General features: G+C 44.1%; 1 protein-coding gene across 1 annotated transcript in view; it reads right to left on the bottom strand.

Annotated features, from left to right (window-relative positions):
* The window catches only part of TMEM163 (transmembrane protein 163), a 223,957-nt gene extending 201,874 nt beyond the window's left edge, over nucleotides 1–22,083 (bottom strand). Inside the window, exons 1-2 of the mRNA XM_059394407.1 lie at nucleotides 21,227–22,083; nucleotides 15,772–15,891 (exon numbers count right to left, since the gene is read on the bottom strand). Of these exons, the coding sequence (XP_059250390.1) occupies nucleotides 15,772–15,891; nucleotides 21,227–21,428 (322 nt within the window). The 5' untranslated portion in view covers nucleotides 21,429–22,083. The remainder of the gene's footprint in view (nucleotides 1–15,771; nucleotides 15,892–21,226) is intronic.
* Nucleotides 22,084–25,382: the final 3,299 nt, after the last annotated feature.

The raw sequence follows: 25,382 nt of genomic DNA, 5'->3' as shown, positions 1-25,382 counted from the left end.
CTTCTCTTAAGATCCTCACTTTCTCATTATATGCAAGTGTAAGCAAATACATAGTTCTATTAATATCATCAAAGCAAATATTTGTAGATTCAAATATACACTACTTTCTTCAAAATTACCTTCCTTTGATATCTCCTTTATATTGTATTTGGAATATAATACTATTTTTATAAAGGATATGTATTGATAAAAGTTCATTTGAAAATAGAAAATGAATATAAAATATTGGTTATAAAAAGGATCTGATAGAACTGAACACTTTATATATAGATCAACTATATAGAGCTCCACTATACTAAGACACTAAGACCCTACAGTTTATCAAATCTCCTGTTAATGGACATCTCTATCCCGCCTAGTTTTGTGGGGTTTTTTTTTTCCTTTTTAAAGATTTATTTATTTATTTATTTGACAGACATCACAAGTAGAGCAGCAGGCAGAGAGAGGAGGAAGCAGGCTCCCTACTGAGCAGAGAGCCCAATGCGGGGCTCGATCCCAGAACGCTGGGATCATGACCTAAGCTGAAGGCAGAGGCTTGAACATACTGAACCACCCAAATGCCCCTCCTTCCTAGTTTTTTTTTTTTTTTTAAGATTTTTTTTATTTATTTGTCAGAGAGAGAGAGAGCGCGCACAGGCAGACAGAGTGGCAGGCTGAGGGAGAAGCAGGCTCCCTGCGGAGCAAGGAGCCCAATGTGGGACTCGATCCCAGGACGCTGGGATCATGACCTGAGCCGAAGGCAGCAGCTTAACCAACTGAGCCACCCAGGCATCCCTCCCTCCTAGGTTTTTGCTGTTACAAACAAAAGCACTCTGAGTAGTCCATAGATCTCCTTAAACATATCCAGAAGTTGCATACTTTGCAAATATCTTCACCCAGTCAAAAGCTTATCTTTAGTTTTAAATGTTTTTTCTCATGTCCAATGGTCTTAGTATGCTTGTAGTTCAATTGAATGATGTTTATTTCATGGATGCATATTTACTGATGTTAAATTTACTAATGTGTTTTACTGTCGTAGTTAAATGTGTTGATGTTTACACTTTCTGTGCCATAAATTCTAAAAATCTCTACATCCAGGTCATATGGATAGTCTCATATTTTCATCTATGAGTTTCAAATTCTTGTTTTTCCAGGTTTAGTTTCTAAGTCCACCTGGAATTTACATTTGGATATGGTGGGAGTTAGTTTCATCTTTTCTACACAGTCAGTTATTCCAGTAGCATCACTGCCTTGCCTGATGTGTAAGGTGCAGTACTACCTCTCTCACCTATCAAAATTTCCATAATGTGAGGCTCCCTATACGACTTCATTGGTCTATCAGAACCAACATCCCTAGTCCCAGCTTCCGTGGATCACAATCTCAACTATTCAAGTTTTCAAAATTTTGACAAGTGCATTTACATCTTATTTAGGAATTGTACCTAGATTTATTCCCTTTAGGGGTTTTTTTACTATACAAAATAGTATCCTTGGGGCGCCTGGGTGGCTCAGTGGGTTAAAGCCTCTGCCTTCGGCTCAGGTCATGATCTCAGGGGTCGGGGATCGAGCTCCGCATCGGGCTCTCTGCTTAGCAGGGAACCTGCTTCCTCCTCTCTCTCTGCCTGCTTCTCTGCCTACTTGTGATCTCTGTCTGTCAAATAAATAAAATCTTTTTTAAAAAAAAATAGCATCCTTACGAAAATTAAAAGGTCTTGGGGCACCTGGGTGGCTCAGTAGGTTAAAGCCTCTGCCTTCGGCTCAGGTCATGATCCCGGGGTCCTGGAATCGAGCCCCACATCAGGCTCTCTGCTTAGCAGGGAACCTGCTTCCTCCTCTCTTTCTCTCTCTCTCTGCCTGCCTCTCTGTCTACTTGTGATCTCTGTCAAATAAATAAAATCTTTTTTAAAAATTAAAAAAAAAAAGGAAAGAAAAAGAAAATTAAAAGGTCTACTTCTGTGTTGTCGTTATAGAACACAATTGATGTGTGTATTAAACTTCTACCCATTCACAATAACCTTGCTGAAATTTCTTATTTCTTATAGGCATGTCTATTGACTCCTGTGGCTTTTCTATGTAGAGCAGACTATAATATCAAAGAGTAATGGTTACTTTTCTTCCCTCTCCCTTCCATATTTTTTTATTTCTTTTCTTTACTTACTCCACTAAGACATTATGAATAATGTTAAGGATAAGTGGTAATAGCAGGCATTTTTATCCTAATTACAGATATTAAGACACTGCTGCTAATATTTACCACCTAACATCTCCTGATGAAAACATCAAGTTATCAAATTATTACAAATTATCAAATTCAAACAATTCTCTTCTCAGTTTGCTTCACGTTTTTATCTTGCCTTGAATTCTAACAAATGCATTCTGTAGGTTTCCTAAGAGATGCTATGATTTTTCCTTTTAACTTAGAAACATGGTGAATGACAGAATATTGTAATTACACCATTCTTGCATTCCTAACATAAACACAATGTGCTAATGACGTCTATTTATTTGTTTTGTTTGTTCTATAAACACAGAGGTTCAGTTTGCTAATATCCTATTTAAGATTTTGCATCCATATGAAGGCTACTGATCTACAAATTCTTCCCTGTTAGCTTTGGTTTAAGTACCAACTTAGTCCTAGTCTCAGAATGATGTAGGAATGTTCCTTCCTTTGCTTTGGAACAGTACATGAGGTTAGGATTACCGGATCCTTGAATATTCATAAAAGCACCTTTAAAACCCTGTTGGCCTAGATCAAGTTCTCAACCTCAGTACTACCAACATTGAACCAGATAACTCTGTTGTGGGGGCCGGTCCAATGCACTGTGGAAACCCAGCCTCTGCCAACCCAGCCTCTGCCAAACAGATGCCAGTAGCATCTCTACCCCAAGTCTGACAATCAAAAACGTCACCACACATTGACAGAAGTCCCCTGGGAGAGGAAGGGGCAGCAAAACCAGACCTGGTTGAGCTCCGCTGGCCTACCTTAACTTTGTAAATTTAAATCAGGCATTTTGGGGTATTTTTACCTTGAGATAACCTTGGCACATTATTATTCTATGAAACTATGCATTTCACCTAAACTTTCAAATTTATAGACCTAAAACTCCAATAGTCTCATTCTCTAATTTTTTTTTCAATTACACTTCTCATTTCTTTTCTAATTACTTTTCATTTGTCGCTTTTCTTCTGTGATCAGTCTTACCAGAGTTCAACCTATTTTTTTATTCTTGAATAGCTTTTAGTTTTGTCGACTCTATTGTATCTTTTTCTCTTAGTTTGTACTCTTAAATGTATTATCTGCTTCCTCTCGCCTACCTTGGATTACTGTTCTTCTGTTTCTTAGCCTCTTGTTTTAGGCAATTTTGCTCACCAATTTGCAATTTTTCCTTTTAAGTTCAAAATAGATTTTTAATATTTAATAAAACTTTTCTCTTTGAAATTCTTAGAAACATGTTCTTCAATTTCCCAACATATATCATGATGTATAGGGTTATTTTAGCCATATTTGATTTCAAATGATCATTGCATTATAGAGAACACAGTCTGTAAAATACATCTCAATCATTTGATGAACCTTTCTTTCTGACCGTGGAAGTAGTTCCATGATGTTAAAACATACTATGCAGCCATCAAAAGAAATGAAATCTTGCCATTTGCGACAACATGGATGGAACTAGAGCGTATCACGCTTAGCATCAAGCGGAGAAAGACAACTATCATGTGATCTCCCTGATATGAGGAAGTGGTGATGCAACATGGGGGCTTAAGTGGGTAGGAGAAGAATCAATGAAACAAGATGGGATTGGGAGGGAGACAAACCATAAGTGACTCTTAATCTCACAAAACAAACTGAGGATTGCTGGGGGGAGGGGGTTGGAGAAGGGGGGTGGGGTTATGGACATTGGGGAGGGTATGTGCTTTGGTGAGTGCTGTGAAGTGTGTAAACCTGGTGATTCACAGACCTGTACCCCTGGGGATAAAAATATATGTTTATAAAAAATAAAAAATTAAAAAAAAAAAACATACTTGCTGAATGTATGCTTCTATAATGACCTACTGGGTTTCAGTGCTCTTTAAACTCAAAGTTAAAACCCACTAGTGGGGCACAAAATCAGTTTGATAGGTTGTGACCAGCACTTTTTTAAATGAAAGGAGAAGTAATCATAGGGCACATTTTTCCCCTAATTTTAACACCTCGACATCAGGTCACTCAGTGAATAGCATGATATATAGTTCAATGGCAGCACTTTTTAAAAAATTTCCTAATGGCACAAAAAATCATATTGTATATTATAATCAAAAGCTTACATAGGAAAATATGTAGTATATGTACGCAGAAGCTCATTTATACTAAGCGACATACGTGTTTCTCTCTAGGGATAGCAATCAAAAATGTCTGAAAAACAATGAATTACATTTTCAATTTTCAGAGTCTTCACTAAGTTTTTATCCTTTTAATTATCAGCTATTAAAAGAGGTAGAATAAAGCCTACCATTATGATGATTTGTTCATCTACCCCAAATTCTGCCGATTTTTGGTTGGGTGTTTTATTAGTGTTTTTCTGGTGCATACAAACTCATAACAGTTCTCTCCCAGGGTGAATTGACCCTTTTATTTATATAGTTACACCCTTTAAGCCTAATAATGCTTTTTTTCTTGAAGTCTATTTTCCCTGATTAATGTAACTACACCAACTTGCTTTTGTTGGTATTTGCCAGGTAGATCATTTTCTCTCTCTCTACTTAAGCCATTCTGTTACCTTAGGTTTCCGGTTTATCTCCTATTAACAGTATACAGCTAGATTTTCAAATCCAATCTATGTCTCGCTTTAACCTGTTGGATTTAATCCATTTATACTTTAACTCCTGAAATGTTCGGATCTATTTCCACATTTTGTTTTTCTGTGTTTTGTTGTTGTTTCACTACAGCTGTGTACGGAATTAGTCAGTTGACTAATCTATTTTTCCTTCAATGGTTTCAGAAATATGTACTCCACCCTTCCTGTCAACTCCACAACAGGCTCAGACACTTGTAAAAACACTACCCCCTATTTCCTCTTCTCTGCTTTTGGAATTCTTATTTGTTTCTATTGGAACTTTTCCTATCTTCCATGTCTCTTGAATAGAAAATACGAAAGGGAAGTGTCACTTTGTGCTATATTCCGGGTAAGTTCCTCAGACTGTATTTTGGTTCACTATGTCTCATTGGTTTCTGATTCACTTACTATATTTTTCATTACAAATTGCTCTGTTTAACATTTCCAGAGAAATGTGGCAGCATGGTTCCTCACGTTTGCTTTTGCTTCCTCTAAAACACCCGCTAAACTAAGAGTAGAGGGATTTTTTTTTTTTTTAAAGAAAACTCATTAGAAAAAGAAGATGGAAGAGGCAACAAGAACTATTTTTAGCAGCTAGAAAACATATGGGCAAGTAGTAATTGATTTAACAGACTCCAGAAAGCAAATTCCTAAGACAGCTCTGTGAAAGCAAAAAGACAACCCAATTTACACCTCAGGACACCCAGAAAACTGAGAATTGGTAGCACAATGTAACAGTGAAGACTGAGCACAGTGTGGTGGGTTCAAGGCCTGTGGGAAAGGCAGTGCTCTGGCTTTCCTCCCCAGTGAAAGGCATAGGCACAGAAGGCCTGTGCCCTCTCCCTACCCCCAACTCTCCTATCAGAAGACTGGAGGTGTCTTCTCCAGAGGAGGTGTGATAGCCTCTTATGTGAGGGACACCAGGCTCAGCTAAAGGTAGGAGGAAAACCAAACTGAAAATAGCAGACCAAGTTAAGAATTCCAAGTAGAACACGAAGATCCCAATCCTCCTGCCCAACTAAGCTTCCAAAATTCACACAGCCTGGCGTTCACACTCCAGGCAGATCAGAAGGCCCTTCTCTGGCCAACGTGGCGAGCCCAAGAGGATGAATCTAGAAGTATTAAAGCAGAAACTAGGGGCGCCTGGATGGCTCAGTGGATTAAGCCGCTGCCTTCAGCTCAGGTCATGATCTCAGGGTCCTGGGATCGAGTCCCACATTCGGCTCTCTGCTCAGCAGGGAGCCTGCTTCCCTCTCTCTCTCTCTCTCTCTCTCTGCCTGCCTGTCTACTTGTGATCTCTCTCTGTCAAATAAATAAATAAAGTCTTTTAAAAAAGAAAAAAAGGCAGAAACTATCCGACACCACAGTGCAACCGCATCACTCTCCAGTAAAGCCATCACATGCTCAGATCTCCCGTCTGCTGAATACCCACTCTCACTCTGAGCGGAGTCTCAAGGACTGCTTCTCACAGGATCCCTCCCTAACAGGAATGATGAACCTACGGCACACTGGGAGGAGGGAATCTTGGAGGAAGACAACAGAAGAAATAGAAAGAGGCTTTTAAACTACCACTAATAGTTTCTCAGAAAGGTTAGATTTTTTTAAGAGATCCAAAAAAGATCAATGAAACAAGAGTTGGGTGACTTTTAAAAGGAACACGCTGACAATTTAAAACAGAACTTGACAATAAAAATGGAAAGTTTAACAGAAAGGCAGGAATGTAATGTTGAGTCCACTTCCCAGAAAGTGAAGCAAACGCACAGAAAATGAAGGCAGGGGATGCTTGTTGTTAACCCCACCAGAGAGAATCTCAGGCAAAGGACTGGAACTTACGATAGTTTAGGACTTTCATACTAACACCAGGAATAAGAACAGAATGGGGCAAAACCTTTTAAAACTCTTAAGGAACATTATCTCCTACTGAGAAGATTCCATTTAGCCATCAATCAAGTGTCAGAATGTATTAACGACATTTCAGGCTTGAAAGCTTCACCTCCCAGGTGCCCTTTCCCAGGGAGCTAGGAAAAGGTATGTTCCCTCCAAACCAGAGAAGAGAAAAACTTGGTATCCAGGAGACAGGAAACTCAACAGAGGAGAGAAATAAAGGGAATGGCCAAAGAGGTGGTGGATCGCGAGAAATCCTAGCACACAGCTGTGCACCAAGGAGAGAGGGAAACTGGAACGAATCTGAGGACATCGCCTGGCTCTCAAGAGACTTCTTTTTTTTTTCTTTTTTCCTCCAAAAGACCTTATTTATTTATTTATTTGACAGAGATCACAAGTAGACAGAGAGGCAGGCAGAGAGGGGGAGGCAGGCTCCCCGCCAAGCAGAGAGCCCGATGTGGGGCTCGATCCCAGGACCCTGAGACCATGACCTGAGCCAAAGGCAGGCTTTAACCCACTGAGCCACCCAGGCGCCCCAAGAGACTTCTTCAAGAAGCAACTGACAGAGTTATCCACGCATCTGAAAATACCATGAAGAAGTTGAGGTTGGAAGAGAAATGCGGAATTAGACTTCAGTAAGAAACAGATTCAGAGAAAACCAAACATAGGGATCAAAAAAACTGATATTAAAATCAGAGAAAATAAAAAATAGGGCAGGCAAGAAGTAAGCACTCCTCACCATATGTCTCAGTAAGCAGGACTAATATGGTCACAATAATGCAAGTAGGACTAGTATGTACTGATAAAAGCTCAGGAAATCAACGTGTTTGTGTGGGACCAAGAAGAGGGGAGCAGAGTAAATTATCTTTTTTCATGGCGGGAAGTCAAAAATGGCTAAAAACCAAAAAAAAATAAAAAAATAAAAAATAAACTAAAAAATAAAAATAAGTGAAAATCCAGAAGCTTGTTATTTATACATAAACAGTTGACCCTTGAACAACTTGTGGGGTGGGTAGGAATGCTGACCTGCTACAGAGACAAAACCCATTCCTAACTTTTGATACCCCCAAAACGTAATTACTAATAGCCTCCTGTTGACCGGAAGCCTTCCACTAATAAAAACAGTCGATTAACACATATTTTGTATGTTATACATATTATATACTATAATCTTAGAAAATAAGCTAGAGGAAAAAAAAACGTTAAGACAATAATAAGGAAAAATGCATTTACAGTACTGTATTCTAGCTTTTAAAAATCTGCATGCAGTTCAAATCCATGTCATTCAAGAAACAACTGTACAAGTAAATAAAAGAATCAACTAGAAGACGTAAAATGGTGGTTGAAAGGAAGGCAAGTGAGAAATAGAGGGGAGAGTGGATTGGTCAGGTAATTCTGTTGTCTGGAATTGGACTTCTGATCATGCTGCTGGAATGGCTCTTGCACCCTTTCCCCCAGGAACTTTCCAGGGTTAGATTGGGAGCTCATCTTTGCTGGAGACATGCTAGGCCATGCGTGAGACAGTGCTGGGCCTGAGCGGGAGTTTCTGCACGTGCTTCTTACAGACACTCCAGAGGCATTTCCAACCTTCGACCACATCCACACTGTATCTCAGCTTGAGGGCTCCTAGGCAAAGTGGGCAGTACGAACTCCTACAGTGGAGGCCATGGCCTACCTCCTGGATCCCCCTCAAGACCTAGGCACTCATTCCCCCAACTATCAGAAGTGAGGGCTGTTGACGGCCCACAGCCCCGTCCTTCTCCTCAACTGTCCAATACCCTCTACAGAGAGAAGCTGCCTCTTCCAAAGTTACCCTTCTCCCAAGGTTATACCTCTCCCTGGGGCAGCCCACACGAAGGACTGGTCGAGGTCCCCTGCCTAGAAAGTAATTTTCCATTGTCTAAGCCTCTGTGTGACAGTTTGTGAAGACAGTCTCAACAAACTTCTGCCACTATGTTCCAGCCTCACGTGACCTTGTAATTCAAGCCTCCGAGTCCCGCAATCTTCAGGCCCTCTCAGCCCAGGAGAGTACCCCATTCTGCACTGACAGCTCTGATTTTCATCTCATCCTTTCTGGGGAGCAGAGGTTTCCTGGGGTTGTAGATCGTCCTTTCTCTAACAGATAAGTGATGTCCTTTCTTGATCCCTTTAGATGTCTAATGGAGGAGGGTTGAGCAGGGTTCAGGTTATCATGTATCCTACCCCACTGCCCTGTCATTTGTCCTGACATTGAGAGGATTCATCTTCGCCTTAGACCTGAACTCTTGAAGGAGACAGAGGATTGCCCCACTTCCTAACATCCTCTGTGACACCAGGCACAGCAGACTGTGCTTCGCCAGCAGGCACTTGATAAGGACTGGATAAACACATTCACTGGCTGGAAGGAACGACAGGCAGTTCATGGAAGATGGTGGAAGACGGTGGAAAGTGAGGAACAGGTTCCTTTACAGGGAGGTGGGGAGCGCAGTGTTAGCAAAAGGGTTCTCTGCCTGGCTCTGGCTTCACCTGGAATTTCCTAACCTCAGTAGGCCTGCACTTCAGCCCTCAGAGACAAGGGACCAGAAAATAACCTCTTGTCCTGAGCAGCTACACCAGAAATTCACATTCCAAGATGCACTTCCCAGAGCACAACGCCACAGCCTTGGAGTACAAGCAGACCAGAAAACCTCTTCACGTCCAAGTGGCTCACCACTATGCCTGAAGAGCCACTCAGGGCAGCAGGGAAAGCCCTCTCAAATTTCCCCCAGAGCATTGGCTGTAGCCCAGCAGAACCCAAGGCCTCTGCAAGGTGGGGCATGGAACCACTGGGCCTATTGAGTCCAGCTGGGGTCCACAGCCCAGCTCCCCGGAGACCCTGCCACAGCTATGTGACAAGGATAGCCTCAGACTAATGACTCTGGCCACACTTTAATTCAATGCTGTGTACAGTGTACAGAGAAAAGGGGGGCAGAACATGTAGGCAGCTGCAGAGACCCCCCTCGTCCACTCCCAGCTCAAAACAACGACACAGCAGCTCATTGTGAGCCTGGGGTCTGGGGAAGTTGTGCTTTCCTAACAGCTGCAAGGGAGGCACTTCCATCCAAGAGGAGCTGGAGGCCTGGGGAGGCAGGGAGGGAAGAGGAGGAGGGGGAGACAACGGGCTCTGGCATCCCAACCATTTACGAAGTTGAAGATGTCCCTCTTGCAGTTTCCCTTTTGTTTCCATTCACTTGAAAAAGTCACTATTCCTTTTTCTGGGATCTTTGCCTGCAAACGTACATTCTCAGTCTGTGGCAGCCATGGTGGCCTCAGCAGGGAGATGTCAAAAATGACGCCAGCCCACCCGATAGCTGAGTGCCAACCATGTTAGGGGCTGAGAATCCAGACCGGAGAAGACAGAGGCTCTGCCTCGGAGCAGGGTATGTTATTGCCAAGCAGTAATTCAGTGATTTAAGTATTGTGTTAAGTTTCTGATTATGGGTGCTCATGGGACTACTGGAACCAAGGGTCATTTCTATCAGCTCAGAAGCCCAGGGAAGGCTTCCTGGAAGAGGCAGACCCTTCATCTCAACGTTGAGGGGTAAGTAAAATTGAGCCAGGCAACAAAAGGGGGTTGTCAGGAACAAAGAGCATCTGAGGCCAAGGGCAGAGCAGGACGCAGGGTGTGGGGAACGACAAGGAGCATTTATGGGCTGGACGGGCAGTAAGCTCTGTGATGGAGGTGTCCAGCCAGGAAGGAGGGGCCAAGACCACCAGGGGCCTCACAGAAAGCAAAGGGACCTGACTAAAATGCCATTCTATATTCTTTGTGCCCTCTTTGAGCTAGCAGTGTGTGGGTGGCAGTGGTGACAAGGCACAGAGTCCTTGATGACATGAGCATGAGCATATGAAGGAGGAACCTAGAGGCAGGGAGCACTGTCAGGATGAGGTTCCCAGCCACGTTTCGGCCTATTCTCCCCTCCTGGTTTCCACTCCTCAGAAGCAGCATCCCTAGTTATCATTCACAGCATGCTTACAGAAGCAAGTTATCCCACTGAACACCCCCAGGATGTGGCTCACAAACTTCCTGCCCACATCCCCCTCAACACGTCACCCGCCTCAGCAGCAGCAGCCAGACGGTGGTTGGGAAGTTGTTCCTGAAGGTTCTCCACATCAAATCCACTTCACACAAAACTGTGAAAACAGCAGCCAGTGAAGAGGCCCATGCTAATTCAAAGACCAACAAGGATAAGACATCATGCCTAACCTAAGTAGCAACCATAAGGTGTGTAACCCCAGGCTTGGAAGTGCACAGACCATATCCTGAAGGAGACATGAGGCACCAGCATCAAAGCTTGTCCACAGGACCAGGAATTGGGAAAGAATGAATTTAGAATGGGACAGAGATTTGCAATCGTATCTCTGGTCTCATGAACTTCTATAATGAGCATATACTGTTTTTATCAATCCAAAGAAAGACCAGCAAACAACACAAAGGATTAATCTCCAAGCAGAATGTCAAGGGTGTGTCTAAGGGACACAGCACATAAGACTAGGGCCTCACACACACCATCATCTAACAGAGGTGCGGCAGAATGAGAAAAACTGTGAAGGAATCACAGTGTGATGGATAAAACCAGGCTGGGGGTTGGGGGGTGGGGGGTCTAGTCAGCATGGTTGTAAGGCTCCAGAGGGGTCAACCACATGGAGATCTGTGAGAAGATGAGCTTGGCCGAAAGACACCCTCTCCAGTCCTGAGGAAAAGTTGGGGTGTCTGAGAAAAGTTGGGGGCGGGGGGGGCACACAGGTCAGGCCTGACCTTTTTGGACACTGTCACTATTCAGATGTTACTCTTAGGGCACCAGAAACCACCAGAGGATGTCAACCCTCCCATCTCACAATATGCCAAAATTGAGAGACTACCTAAAAAAGTTCTCACACACACACACTATCAAGCTTATAGAAGATGGGTGTGATTTTATCCAGCTCTCAACTCCTGGCCTCACAATTTTAAAATAAAGAACTATATATATTTTATCATTTTTAAGGGACAAGAGTTTATGCTAAAATCAAATATATTCTTTTTTAAATCACCATATTCAAAAAGAAAATCACCCTTTTCAAAAAAAAATTTCTAATTCTTAAATCTATTGATTCACTATCTATTGAATGAGCTTTTTCTGAGATCTTAGTTTGGAGTACTTTTTTATTTAACGGAGCTATGTATCTTAAGAAAGGTTTTCTGTCCCCTGAGTATATTTCAAATATATCTTCATTTCCCACAGAACATGTATTGAGTGACTAAAAATTAACTTGCACTCATTCACACCTCAAAAAAGAATGCATTTTCCTAAATCATTCTAACGAAGACATTAATAATGTCAAAACCCTGAGTTTTGAAACAGAATTTCTGTTCTCTTTCTAGATGTATTAAAATAGACTTTTTTTAAGGTTTGTTCATAACATGATTGCCATTTTCTATGCTGCCTACCGATTATAAACAGAACCAATTTTAAAACCAAACTAGGGCTCTCTCTGCAATATTCAAGATGTATTACCATCTGCTTTTATATCAGCATTTTTAGCAGGTCCAAAATCTCTATATTACCAAGGATTATCAGAAGTGGTTTATACCTCTTTCAAAGCACACATCCTTTCCAAAACACCTTCAAGTCACAAACTTGAAAGTTCACTTAAATTTTTCAGACTATACTAGACATTGACTGTCAACCAGAGTTATATACACAAGTGGTTTATCACAGACAACTCAGTTATACTGACCAAAGCTAGTTTTGTCATTGTGTCTCTTAAGAATTGCTAATCTGAGAAAACACAGCATACCTGATTACCTAGAAGCTTGCAGAAGGTGGAAGGGTGAAAGGCTTTATTTGCAACATACATCCTATGTAAAGAATATGAACTTTTCCAGTTGACTGAGAAAAGTGGCATCCCTAAAACTTACATAATACATTACCCTCATTTCCAAACACACACAAAAAAAGACAACAGCATTTTTTTTTTCAGCAAAAATCAGCATCCATGATAAAAGAGAAGATGGCAGGTGAGATGAAGACAGGAATTCCACCAGACCCCAGCAGGGGCGGCTCCAAGTCGCTGCCCTTCGCGAGAGAATGGTCATGAGCATGATCAGATTCTCTCAAAAGTTCTTCAGGTATCTGTAAAAATACATGAGCTCTAAGCTTGGTACCTAAATAATCCTTTAGATCAAATTTATCTCTTTCTAATAAATAATTTCATTCCATCTAATAAGAAAGAAAGAAAGAAAGAAAGAAAGAAATTGATTTTTTTAAATCTCTCAGTTCATTCATTCAATAATGTTGCATACTGATTCCATGCAAGGATGGATGCTCCTCCTTCCCTGCAGAGTCTACCTCTAGCAGCGGCAAGATGTAATGATCAATATGATCTTCTAATCACCATGATTATTGGTCTCCACCAACACACACACACACACACACACACACACAGTGCAGAGACTTCTCTGCTATATCAGAGCATCACAGGCAGTCATTCAACATTAATTCTCTTTAAAAGGACCAACTGGTCCAACCTGACCATTTCATTGGGTGGCACAGGAGTTCACCACGCCAGCCTATCCCATTTCATCCCACATCTCTATCAACCACCTCCCTGAAGATCTCCGACTGGGGGATCCTTGTGACAATTTTTTAAAAAACATATTTATTGCCATTTCGAAAGCATACCATTTTCCTTTAGATACTAATTTAAACCTAATTTCAAAGTCAGCTTATATTACCTAATCCTTATTTCTCTTTCCATTTAAAACTATGAAAAAGATTGCACAAAAGTCTGCCAATATGTAAATGACACTTTAAAAAGGGTTTTAAATCATTCATATTACAAATGCATTTAGGAACCTAAAAGGTAAACAGGACAACCTTAAACAACACAACCAGAGACCACCACAAAGGTTTAAAACATAAAATACAGGGCGCCTGGGTGGCTCAGTGGGTTAAGTCTCTACCTTCCACTCAGGTCATGATCTCAGGGTCCTGCGATCAAGTCCTGCATCCGGCTCTCTGCTCAGTAGGGAGCCTGCTTCCTCCTCTCTCTCTCTGCCTGCCTCTCTGCCTACTTGTAATCTGTCTGTCAAATAAATAAATAAAATCTTTAAAAAAACCATAAAATACAAACAAAAGCGTGTGTGCGTGTGTGCAAGCGCGCGCGCACACACACACACACACACACACACACACACAAAAGCTACTCCATAGTTAAAGTAGGGGAAAACAGAACTCTTCTACATTTTTTTGGTTTAACTTGAAACCAACTTGGGAACAAATTATATTACAGAAAGTAACACAAATCATGATATTATAGGCCAATGCCAACATTCTATAGGCAAGAATTTAGAGGATTTAAATCAAATACTCACTAGAGGTGTAAAATCATTTTAAAAGAAAGAAAACATTCTAATTCCATATGCATTATGCAACAGGCTTTTCCTATTAAAGGAAAGAGAACAAAATTTTCAAAATAACCCAACTGATCAGGCATAACATATGAAACCAACATTTTCTCCTAATTTTTCCCTATTAGGAGATTAAGTACGTCAAATATAGACTTATTCTCCCAAAGGAAAGATTTGTTCCGTATTTCTTCACATTTGTGTCCTCATTCAAACACCCACACGATAAAATCAAAACAGCTCTATCAGGCACGAGGACATGTCTGAGTAACTATTATTCAGTTGGTAAATCACCACCCCTCATTCCATGCCTCTTTCTTTACATATGTTAATGATGGTGTCTGATCCAGGGCCCACCACCAGCCACCACAACTGAATTACCCTCCAGGGACATCAATCAGATTCGTTATTCTTGTTTCAGCTGAAGAAGAGGAGGCAAGAGGCAGGAAGAGCTATTTTCAGGAATCAGAATTCTCTTGATTAGATTTCTGGCTCACTGGTAAATGTTTATACTCTGAAATGCATTACCCACTACTTCTAAATGTTTGGCTTTTTTCTAGAGCCACAATATAGCACAGTGTTTCCAATATAAATTTTGCCAAGTAATATATGCCTAGTTTTGCAGGGAGCATTTGGTCAAATTCTAATATTCCCTCTTGGGAGCCAATACCAACTTCCAGCAGCAGGTCTAACTGCACAGAATAGAATTTTCAACACACACAGAGTAGCATCTTCCAGCAGACAGCCCTTTCTTCTCCCACTCTGAGGGATGCCACATGAGACATCTGGCATGATTCTTATCACTAAGAATATAGATCTTCCTGGCAAAGTAAAAAATTAATCACAACATGCCCCAAATACATTCCTCTTTACCCCAGCATAAAAAATAAAAAAATAAAAAAAAAGGAAAAAACCTACGGTGGTTTCTACCGAGGTTGAGATAAAGCTTAATGTCCTCGCTTAAGCTTAGAAACCATCTTGCGTTTAATAAGAATAAATAGCATATGCACATTTCTTTAGGCTGCAAATGTTAGCTGAGAAAATGCATGTCAGAGGGCTTCCTAACACCTAAACAGGATTATCCATAAACAGTAAATAGATTATACATAGGCACAAAATGTTCGGTTATCTTAGCTTTTCTTGATTGTCATAAACATTTTTGTTTCCCTTGTCACTGAAAACTTGATGGAGGACCCTCCCATTCCTCTTTCATTAAAATGTACACATGATTTGCATCCAAACCTTACACAGCCGGCATGGGAGGGGGTGGGGCGGGGGGGAGGGGAGCATGTACTGCAATATTGCACTCATCTGGTTGCATTAAGCTCAAAATGCAAATCTCAAGGATATAGATTTGTCACATGTCAGCCCAAGCTGAAGGCATCCACCAAGAGAATATTTTCCCTATTCAACTAGCAGCCAGAATCTCCCTCCACAAACCCGCATACTGATGAAAGCCAAAGCTCCCAGGATCCCTCTTCGTTTCTTCTTAACCCACCTCTTCCCTCTGCAGAGGAGAGAAGCCATTTTACTAATTTATAAGTACCCTGACTCTCCCATCATCTAAAAAAAAATTTTCCCATCAATAATAGTCAACTGAAAGCAAAAGCGGATTGTACAGGAGTGAGAGAATAAACCAGACAACAGCAGCCCGTATGGAGCAGCAGGACTCCGCATACTTACTGAAGGCAGCCACGGCCAGGGCCAGGGTGACAATAATGGAGAACCAGGAGACCCACAACGCCTTCTTTCTGTAGTTCTGGGCCTCGTGAGGCTTCAGGCGAGTGCTGCTTTCTAGTAAGCCTGACAAAAACAAGGAGAAAAGGAAGTTAGACATTTCCTTATTAAGAAACCCACAGCCAGAGCTACACGTTCTTATCCAAGGACTGCAAACTGACAGCCCGTGGGCCAAGATGTGTTTTGTTTGGCCCACACTGTGTTTTAACAATTAGGAGGGTTCACTTGGAAATCAGGCTTTCTGGCATCTCTTGCCAAATCACAGGCTCTAGCAACATGGGCAAGTATGCCTGCAGGCTAACAGCAGTCGTCCTCTCTAGAAAGACCCCACAGACCCACTCACTGGACCTGGACCCGTGAGCCCCAGAATGTAGTCAGCTATGTAGGTCTTGCTCTAGCAAGCCCCTTTCATTAGGAAAACAGCACAATGAGCCCATATTGAGCTGGGCCTGTGGGCTCCTCAGCCACAGGCACTGATCTGCACTGATCCCACAGGCAGTGCCCACAACTTGGTCAAAGAGCCTTCGCCCAAAGCCATGAGTCCCTGAAGGCAAACAGCCTCATTGCCCTCCTCAACAATTAACAGGAAGAGAAGGACTTCTCTTCAATCGCAACCAACAATAGCCACCAGACCTCCATTGTAGGCCCTGTTTTCTTCCTACCTTTCTGTTCTGTAGTATGTATTGCTCTATACCACTCATGAGGCAAACAGTTCTCAGACTGTTCAAGTCAGGTAAACCTACTCAAACTGGGCACAGCTTTCTGGGCTGGCCCCGTGTCAGGAAGGTTTGATTTTTGTCTCTGATGCTTTCAACACCAAGGGTCCCTGGCACCAACTGAAATTCATGAGGTCTTAGAGGTGATGCCCAAGCTCCATTTGCTTTGGGTGAAGGGTCAAAACATCTTCAGCATGACCCTGATTTCTATTTTTTCCTCTCCTTCAAAAACAGATCATAGACAGCGTCTCTTTGTTGCAGGAAAGACCAAATTCTCATGCATTCTCCATTGACAGGAGTTTGTGACACCACCTTGAGCTAAACAGCCTAGGACATACCTTTCAGGGGTGGAGCAGCTTCATCACGACAGCTCCAGATGGTGAAGAAACTGGTTGTCCGAGCTTAGGTACCCATTGGTAAAACAGCGTGCAACATCTCACAGCTGGCACATGGTGTAAAAGACACCATCCCACTTAACCAGCTGGGCACCCTGCTCAGCCTCTGGCCTGAAAACTACATCCTCTTCCAAAATTATAAAAGACCCTGGTAAAATTTCTCCATTTCATTCACTACCCAGATCCAAGCGACCTCAACAAGTCCTCAAGGAAGCAAGAGGAAACTTCCAGGAAGGTGCTAAGCGAACCCAGTCTATGGCCCGGAGATTTTTAAATAATCAAAACCTGTAGATTTGCATGGGATCAGAATGTAGAGCAGCGTGCAAAAGGTAGGTCTAAACACCTCTCCATCACCTCACTGTAAAAATCTCCCCAAACCTTCCTTAATAAATGCACTTGGATGAAAAAAGATAAACCTTCTCTCCTCAAATTCTGCCTTCAGTACACATCATTTCAAATTAAAATCCCTTCACCGGCCTGTTTTTATTCCTTTGTCTATTTTTTCCCTAGCCACCAAACAACACCCCTTCAATAACAATCACCTTATCTCCTGTTTAAGCCAACCTAGAGGGAGCAGGTCCTACACTCTCCCAATCATTTGTTTCCTTTTTCCCAAATGATATAAAAATCTTCCTTTTCATTCTGGCCAATTGATTTTCAGGAGAAGTGAAGCTGTAACACATCAGTACTGACTCAAATAAGCAGCTCATTTGCTGCGTATTTTGACACCAACAATCACAAGAGGTTTATCCACTGGGGGTAAAAACAAGGTTCCTTTCAGAAGCAGATTTCATTTTCCACGAGAAAGGACAATGATCTGGGTTTTTCATTCCACCACATAACAATTATTTTTCCTTCCAAAGCCAGCTGTTTATAGTGATATGGTCCTGACCACACAGACCACTGTTTGCCTCACCCCACAGTGGACCAGCACACTCAGGAAGGAGTCTGGGATGTCCACTTGCATAGGCTCGACTGCCCTGCTAACAGGATACCTGAGTCCTCTAAGCAGCAGGACTGGTGGTTCTTACCCACATCTGATCGTGTGTGTGCATGTCTCCCCCATAGGAGGTTTTAAATTTAAAAAACTAGAGTAAATGTAATGGGAAGACCATCCAAGAAGGCAGGAACTTTCCCATATAGGTCCAGCCTTTGCTTATTTCCTACAGGTTTTCCTTCCTAAAAGTATAGCTGATACCAAGAATGGAAAAAGATCCCCCTCCTCAAAGGGAAGCACGACAACCTACAAAGACTCATAAATGAATGGTCCACATACAGGTGCCTCTACCTTCGCCTCCACATGGAGCTGCACACACACCCACAAGCAATGATGAGAAGTCCTCAAGTTTTCAGGAAGCTGTGCTTCAGAAGTAGAAGGTAGCCCAGCCTAGAGAAGCTAAGGAAGGCTGCACATTCGCATGTAGGGCTATGTCCCTTTCTCAACAAAGTTGGCCTCCACATTCAGATTTCTAATTTTACTCCAATTCCATCTATTTGTAATCTGGGCCTAACATTAGTAAGCGTAAGGGTTGTAGGAATGAAAGACTGATAACTCATTGTTTGGGTAGAGGGAGAAATGCAAATATATGCAGTTAAGTTGAAGCCATCCGTCATTCCCATTCTAGTATGAATTAGTTCTAATTGCTTTCTCCTAATCGCCACACTTGGATCTTCTGAAGGAAGGGCAATATTCATTAGGTAGGTTGGTAGCAAGAAATGCAGAAGCATGTAACACTCTAAGTCAACTTGAGGGGCTTGGGGCAGAATGATGGGAAAACACCTGTGAGGAGAAGAGAGGATATTAAGGGAAGAAGTGGAAACACCCAAGACAAACTTGGCCTATTTTGTGGGTGTTAATCCCTGAAAGTCTCAGACCACAGGACTCTTGCTCCCTGACTACAAGGCTCAGCCAAATGGCACTGCACTATCAGCTAGTTAGGTTTCTAGGAAGCAGCCCCCTTCACTTCTAAGGGGAAAATACCTCTAAAGTCCTAAAACACTAGATAAGGCAAGCATTTGACGGGAGTTAGACGCAGTCCGTAACCAGCTCTAATAGCTCAAAAGGAAGTGAGGACAAGAAAGAAGGCCAAATATAGACACACATCCAGGGCACGGACCCCCACAAATGCTATAGGTATTGAGGCCTAGAAAAAAAGCAAGCCAGGCATGATGGAGAGACGCAGAGCAGGCAACTGCTTTAGCTTCTTCCTCCCCAAATCCTCTCACCATTAGGAAAAAGGTAGCTGCAATCGAACTGTTCCCAAGGGATTCAAAAATCAATATGGGAAAGATGCAGCCCCATAAGAAAAAACAACACAAACACAAAATATTGTAATAAACCTCCCCAGGTAATCTGATCTATTTAACGAAAATGATCCATTCATCATTAACTCTTTGCTGTCAGCAATAAGTCAAACAAAAGAATGTCACACTGACTTTCAGCTTTCAATACCACATGGCGCTGGGTTCTTTGGAGGACAGGGTTCACGCTAACAGAGAGGCTGTGTGTGATATGCGATGCTTTCACACAGGGATCGTTCATGAACAGTGAATGCTTTCATGCTATCATATAATGGAAAATGAAATTCAGTTGACCAATGAAAAATGACCCTAAGAATTAATTCAGAAGGGCTTTTTACACTTGAGCACGAAGCTACAAAATGATGCTAAATATTAACTCCCCCTAGCACTTTCTCCCCTCCTGTCCTTTTGTGGGGTGGGGAGAAATAGGCCAGCTTTGACAAATGACCTGCAATGCTACAAAAATAAGCTCAGCCCAGAGTTCGGTCTTTCTTCAATACAAAATTCTTGAGTCCTACAGTATTAGTTGCAGAGGAAAAGGTAATTCACATGACCTAGAATAAAAGTGATGGATTCCGTGGGGGTGCTTGGATGCCACCCATCATCAGCTCTGTAACAGTATCTAGTTCTGTTGGAACAGGAGGAGAAACTGCAACATAGGTGCAGAACTCGTTGCAACTGGAGGAGCTCCAGTTCCCCCCCTGTGCAATCCCTGCAGAGTCTCCGGGATTGCTGTTTCCATGTCATTCTATTTCACATGCTACAGTTTAAAATTTCTATGAGCAAAGAGATCGTGCATCCGAACGCTAAACCGGAATAAAAATGTACAGGAGATACTAAGAATAGGACTGAAAACCTGCTAAGACTGAAATATAAAAATCCGCCACAGCCAACAAAATAAGGCTTCCAAGAAAAGGGGGTGGAGTGGCGATGAGCCGGCTCCCCAAGAAGGGCCTGGCTGCAAGAATCCCGCTTCGGCCACTAACGGGCTTTAGCCCAAACACGGAGTCTTTTTGAGGGGGCCGATCTGAATTTAGATTCAGAAAACAGCAGAAAATGTATGGATGTGGCCAAGAACACGGATCCCTGCAAACCAAAAGGAAACGAGGCAGGGAGGGAAAGAGGGATGTAGGAGGAGAGAGGCACGAGAATGAACAACGGAGTCTCTCCCGTTTCTTGCGGGCATCTCAAAGGGGGTTATCGTCTGTGTGTTGGAAGGTAGGGGGTTGGCCTCCCAGGAAAGGGACGTTTGCAGGATTCCAGACCAGTGCCTTGGGGGGATTCTGAAGGGGCTGAAGTCGTGTGCAGGGAACCACCAGGTTTCGGTGGCATCCATTCAGAGGAGGTTGGTGGTCCAAACTCGACTGCCCCAGTCCTCTGCCCGCATCACCAACCAGCAGGGCAATGACCTATGGTAAACTAGGTGCCCTATGAGTGAGAGTCGGGGGCCGCCGGTCTTCCCTCGCCGAGCCGACCACCCACCGACTCCGCGAGGCTAAACCCGCAGAAGGAAGTTCTCCCGGGGAGCCGGCCGCCGGGGGTCGGAGAGGACTTAGAAAGAGGGCACATTGAGCTCAGGTCCCTCCTAGCTGAGCAGGGCTGGCACTCCCCCGGGAGCACTGGGCTCCAAAAGCAAAAAAACGCCTCCCGCAAACTTTTCCACTGGGCGCTGGAGGGCCGGAGCTAGCCAAGAGGAGAGCCCGGGCCCGTGCGAGGTCGGTCCGGAGGCTGCCGGGCTCTCCCGCTCCCGGGAAGGAGCGGCTGCCCAAGCGGCGCCGACTTCAGGAGGTGGGGCTGCCGCCCTCGGCTCTCGGCGCCCTCGCGGGGTAAGTCCGGGCCCCGCGTCCCCGAGCGCCCCGAGACGCCGAGCCCCGCGCCCCGCCAACCTGAGAATGGGTAGAGGCGGGCCGGGAGCAGCGGCTCCTCACCGCACCGGCCGGCCGGGGAAAGGGGCCGCGCCGGGGAGGCTGCCGGGCGGCGTGCGCTCACCTCGATCCTCCAGCCCGTCGCTGAACTGGCCGCTCTCGCTGATCCGCAGCTGCCGCTCCTCTTCGGGCTTGGGTGGCTCGCGAGCTGGGTTGCTCTGCGGGCCCGGGCCGGGGGCGGCTGCCAAGGGCGCGTGGCCCCGGGGCGGCGCCGGGACCGCGGGGCCCGAGGGGCTGCGGCGCTCGCTGCCCGCGGCCGGCTCCATGGCGCGGGGCGGCGGTTCCGGGCGGCGGCGACGAACGCGGCGAGGACTTGAGTCAGAAGTGCGAGGCGCCGCGACTCGGAGCGGGCAGAGGGACGGACGGACCGCTGGAGAGGGAGGGAGGGAGAGGGAGGGTGCCGAGGAGCTGAGGTGCGCCGGCAGCAAGCTGGGCGGGGGTGTGGAGGAGCCGCACGGCTCCCGCGGCAGGAGGCAGAGGTTTGGGGCCGCACTGTCGCCGCCGCGCTCCGCCCACGGGGCAGGTGCCGGCGGCAGGGACCCGCCCCGAGGCCCCGGCGCCCGAGCCCGCTCCGGGAGGCCGGTGGGGAGGTAGGGAGGGATCCGGCCAGGCCAGACGCCCGGCGGCTCGCGGGAACGGCTGGCGGCCTGAAGAGGGTGTGACGGGAGACCTGCCCCACCCGCGCTGCGGGATGGGGTCCGGAGGGGACACGCTCGGACCGGATTTCTGCCGTCCGGGAAGGCAGTGGCCGCGCTCCGGCAGGAGAGAGCAGGCAGCACCCTAATTTGACATCTTTCTCCTCTGGAGCTGCGTGGGCTTCAGAGGCGGTGCAGGGTCTCCAGCTGGGCTACCAGCCTCACCGCCTATCCCGGGAAAACGAGGTTCACCTGTCGCCAAGACCTCCCGGCTCCGGCCTTCTAGGAGCTTTGATTCATTCCCCTCCTAATTTTTCTCTCTAGCACCAACTTAAGGGGACCAGGTAACCTTGGAACCACTGGTAGCTCTAGATGTTTGGACGTCAAGGTTCCCCCATTGCGACTCTCCCTGGGCCTTTGTCCCGGCTACTCCCCTGCCAGCTCGCTACTTGCCCTCTGAGTATCCAAATGTTGACACTTCTTCAGGACTCGGATGGAAGCCTGCCTCCTACGAGAAGCTTCCCCTGGCTGTCCCAGAGCAGCCGACTGTCCCTGCTTTGACCGCGCGGAGCTAGTCGGGCAAAGCGAGATAACCACCTAGTTCACGCCAGGGCCCACGCCCGCTCTCTCGGAGCTCCAGGAGGTGCAGAAGCGGGAGAACCGGCCGTTTATCAGACTAAGCTTGAATTTAACGGTATCAACATCCAAAGTCCAGCGTTTAGATTTCATCTTTAGACAGCTATCAGTCTTCAAATTTAATGAGACCTTAAAATATCAGTTCCTCGTTTAAAGCCTGCCTACTTTATTGGAGCACCCTTTTTTGAGTAACTACTTCCTTTCTCATTCTCACTTTGCCTACCACCAAATTCAGAGTCCAATTTAAATGCCTTTGAGGTGCCATGGACACTAATAATGGGCAAAAGATCTCATTTTATTTTGCGTTGTCATATTGGGATGAGATCTTCGGTCACCTTGGCCAATTCACTTTACCTTTCTGATCCTAATTTCTTTAATTACAAACTCAGAGCTGGAGGGCTAGATCATTTTAAATGCGCGTTCTTGCTAGGGAAAATGAGAGAAGGGGGGGCGGGGAGGAAAAAAATGAAGAGAAGGAAAATTGCTACAATTATTTGAATAAAACAATGAAAATTTCTACCTACCGGTCCTGATTCTGTCCTCGGAGGTAGACAGTCGTAGACATCCTTCAGATATTGCAGACCCCTTACCCTTACCCCATTATCCCAATTGATTCCTCTGTCAATGGCTCAAACATTAGAATGACCTGGGGACCTTTAGGACAAGAAATACCTAGGGCTCTGCCCCTGCTAGAAATTTGATATCATAGATAATTAAATTGTTATAGTCTGGGAACTTGGTTTGGATATTTTTTTAAGCTCCCTTCCTATTCTAATAATCATTTGGGAAGTTATTTGTTTAAATGCTAATTATTTACAGCTCTTCAAGAATCTAATTCAGTAGATTCTGATGTCTGGCTAGGAATCTGCATTTGAATATCACACACACATACATATTTTGACGTAGGTTGTTCTGGGAGCACATTTGTAATTCTCACTACCTAACTGCTCTCCATTATGTGGACTGTCTAGCTCTGCCCCTGCATGCATCCACACACCCGTGCTCGTCTGTCTTTCTATCTTCCCCACACCCAAGGTTTGTGGTTCTCTCCACAAAGGAGCAAGAGTCATTGTTCTTTCCTCTGGTCCCTTGACCAATTCTCTACTCCAGCACTTCTGAAATGTGAATATGCAGATGCACGCCTGGGATTCTTGTTAAAATGCAGATTCTAACTCAGTAGGTCTGAAATAGAGGCTGAGATTTCTTACAAGCCTCCAGATGCTGCTGAGTTGCTGATCTGAAGACCACACATGAAGAAGTAAGAATCTAGGAGTTATTTATTATTCATGAAATAAATACATTTTCCTTCAAGTTCCAGCTGCCCTTGTTCAGTAAGCCATTCTTGTCTCCTCCAGAAAGATTTCTCTGACTCCAGCTCCTTCTGGGCACTCTTTTTTTGTGAACTATAACTGTTCAATAATTCACTGCTCATTTCATGAGGCAAAGACTCTGGTGCTTGTGTGATGCCCGTTTTCACTCATCCACATCTATCTGGATGCCAAGGACACGGCTCTCCCCCAAACAATCTCTGCCGATTGACCGGGAGGTAACATTAGCTTCCATTCTTGGAGGACATACTGTGTACCAAGCACCTTGCTAACTTTTACGTGCATTGTCTTTGTTACTCAACAAAAACTATCCTCATTTCACAAAGGAAGAAATCAAGGTAAGTCTCCGATTTGAGCTCTAGCACTGCAGCCCACCGTGGTACCGCCCCCTAGGGGATATTTTGGAACTTGCAGGTGCTTTAATTTGTTATCCCAGGGATGGGCGGAGCTGGGCCACTGGCATTTAGTGGGGGAGGGTCAGGGATATGGAGGTCCTGCCCTGCACAGAAATTTGCTGCACAATGAAGACTGTTTGTGTCCCACATGGCTTTTATATGTCAGGCTGGTCATCTGGGTTAATTAAAATGTGCTCCTAATTATATTAGAATCCTAACTCTGTTTTAGGTGTAAACACAAAATATTTTGCACCACACTGAGTTTTCTGTAAATGCAACCACAAAGTCCAGGATAGATAGCTCTTTGTTCACTGCTGTGGAAAATCAGGACACTGAAGCCAGTTCCTTTCATGGCATCTGAATCAGCAATCAACACATCTTTCCCTGCCGAATGTATAACTGCCCCAGACCCCGTAACTCCATATGTGTACATGAGGATTCTTATTTAGCTCTTATTTCAAAATGTCAAAAATAAAGAGTATATTGCATTCCCGAGTCTCGTCTTCTCTTACATTATAAACTTCTACACCTGATCACTTCTTTTTGACTTCTGAGGCAATTCTAACTAAGCATTTATAAAAGCAAATATATACTAGGTATTTTTGGCTTTACTTTTACTCCCCTTATTATAATTAAGTCATTATATTGATGTTTTCGTGTGTAGTTATTACCTATGAAATCCATTTCATGATCACAATAGTCATACAAAATAATTGTTCTAAAAAAGCAGCTTTAGTTATTACAGCCCAAAAGAGCATAAGAAGACACATCTAAATGTAACATGGTGTTCTAGAAGATATCCCAGAACAGCAAAATAACATTGGGTAAAAATTAAGGATATCTGACTAAAGCATGGACCTCAGTTCATAATAATGTGTCAACGATTGTGCATTAGTTGGAACAAATGTACCACAATAATGTAAGATGTCAATAATAGGGGGAACTGGGGGCGCCTGGGTGGCTTAGTCCGTTCAGCATCTGCCTTCTGCTCAGGTCATGATCCCAGGGTCCTAGGATGGAGCCCTGCATCGGGCATCCCTGCTTGTACTCCTCCTGCTTGTGCTCTCTCTCTGTGACAAATAAATTAAATCTTAAAAAGGAAATAATAGGGGAAATTGGGGGCAGCATTTACGGGAACTCTCTGTACCATCCTCTCAAGTTTTCTGCAAATCTAAAACTGCCCTAAAAAATAAATTCTATTAAAAAAAAAAAAAAAAAGCTAAAAC

The sequence above is a fragment of the Mustela nigripes genome, chromosome 3, assembly GCF_022355385.1.
Source record: "Mustela nigripes isolate SB6536 chromosome 3, MUSNIG.SB6536, whole genome shotgun sequence".
Classification (NCBI taxonomy): Eukaryota; Metazoa; Chordata; class Mammalia; order Carnivora; family Mustelidae; genus Mustela; species Mustela nigripes.
Note: the sequence above shows the minus strand (reverse complement) of the source record. Positions and strands in the feature narration are given on the sequence as shown.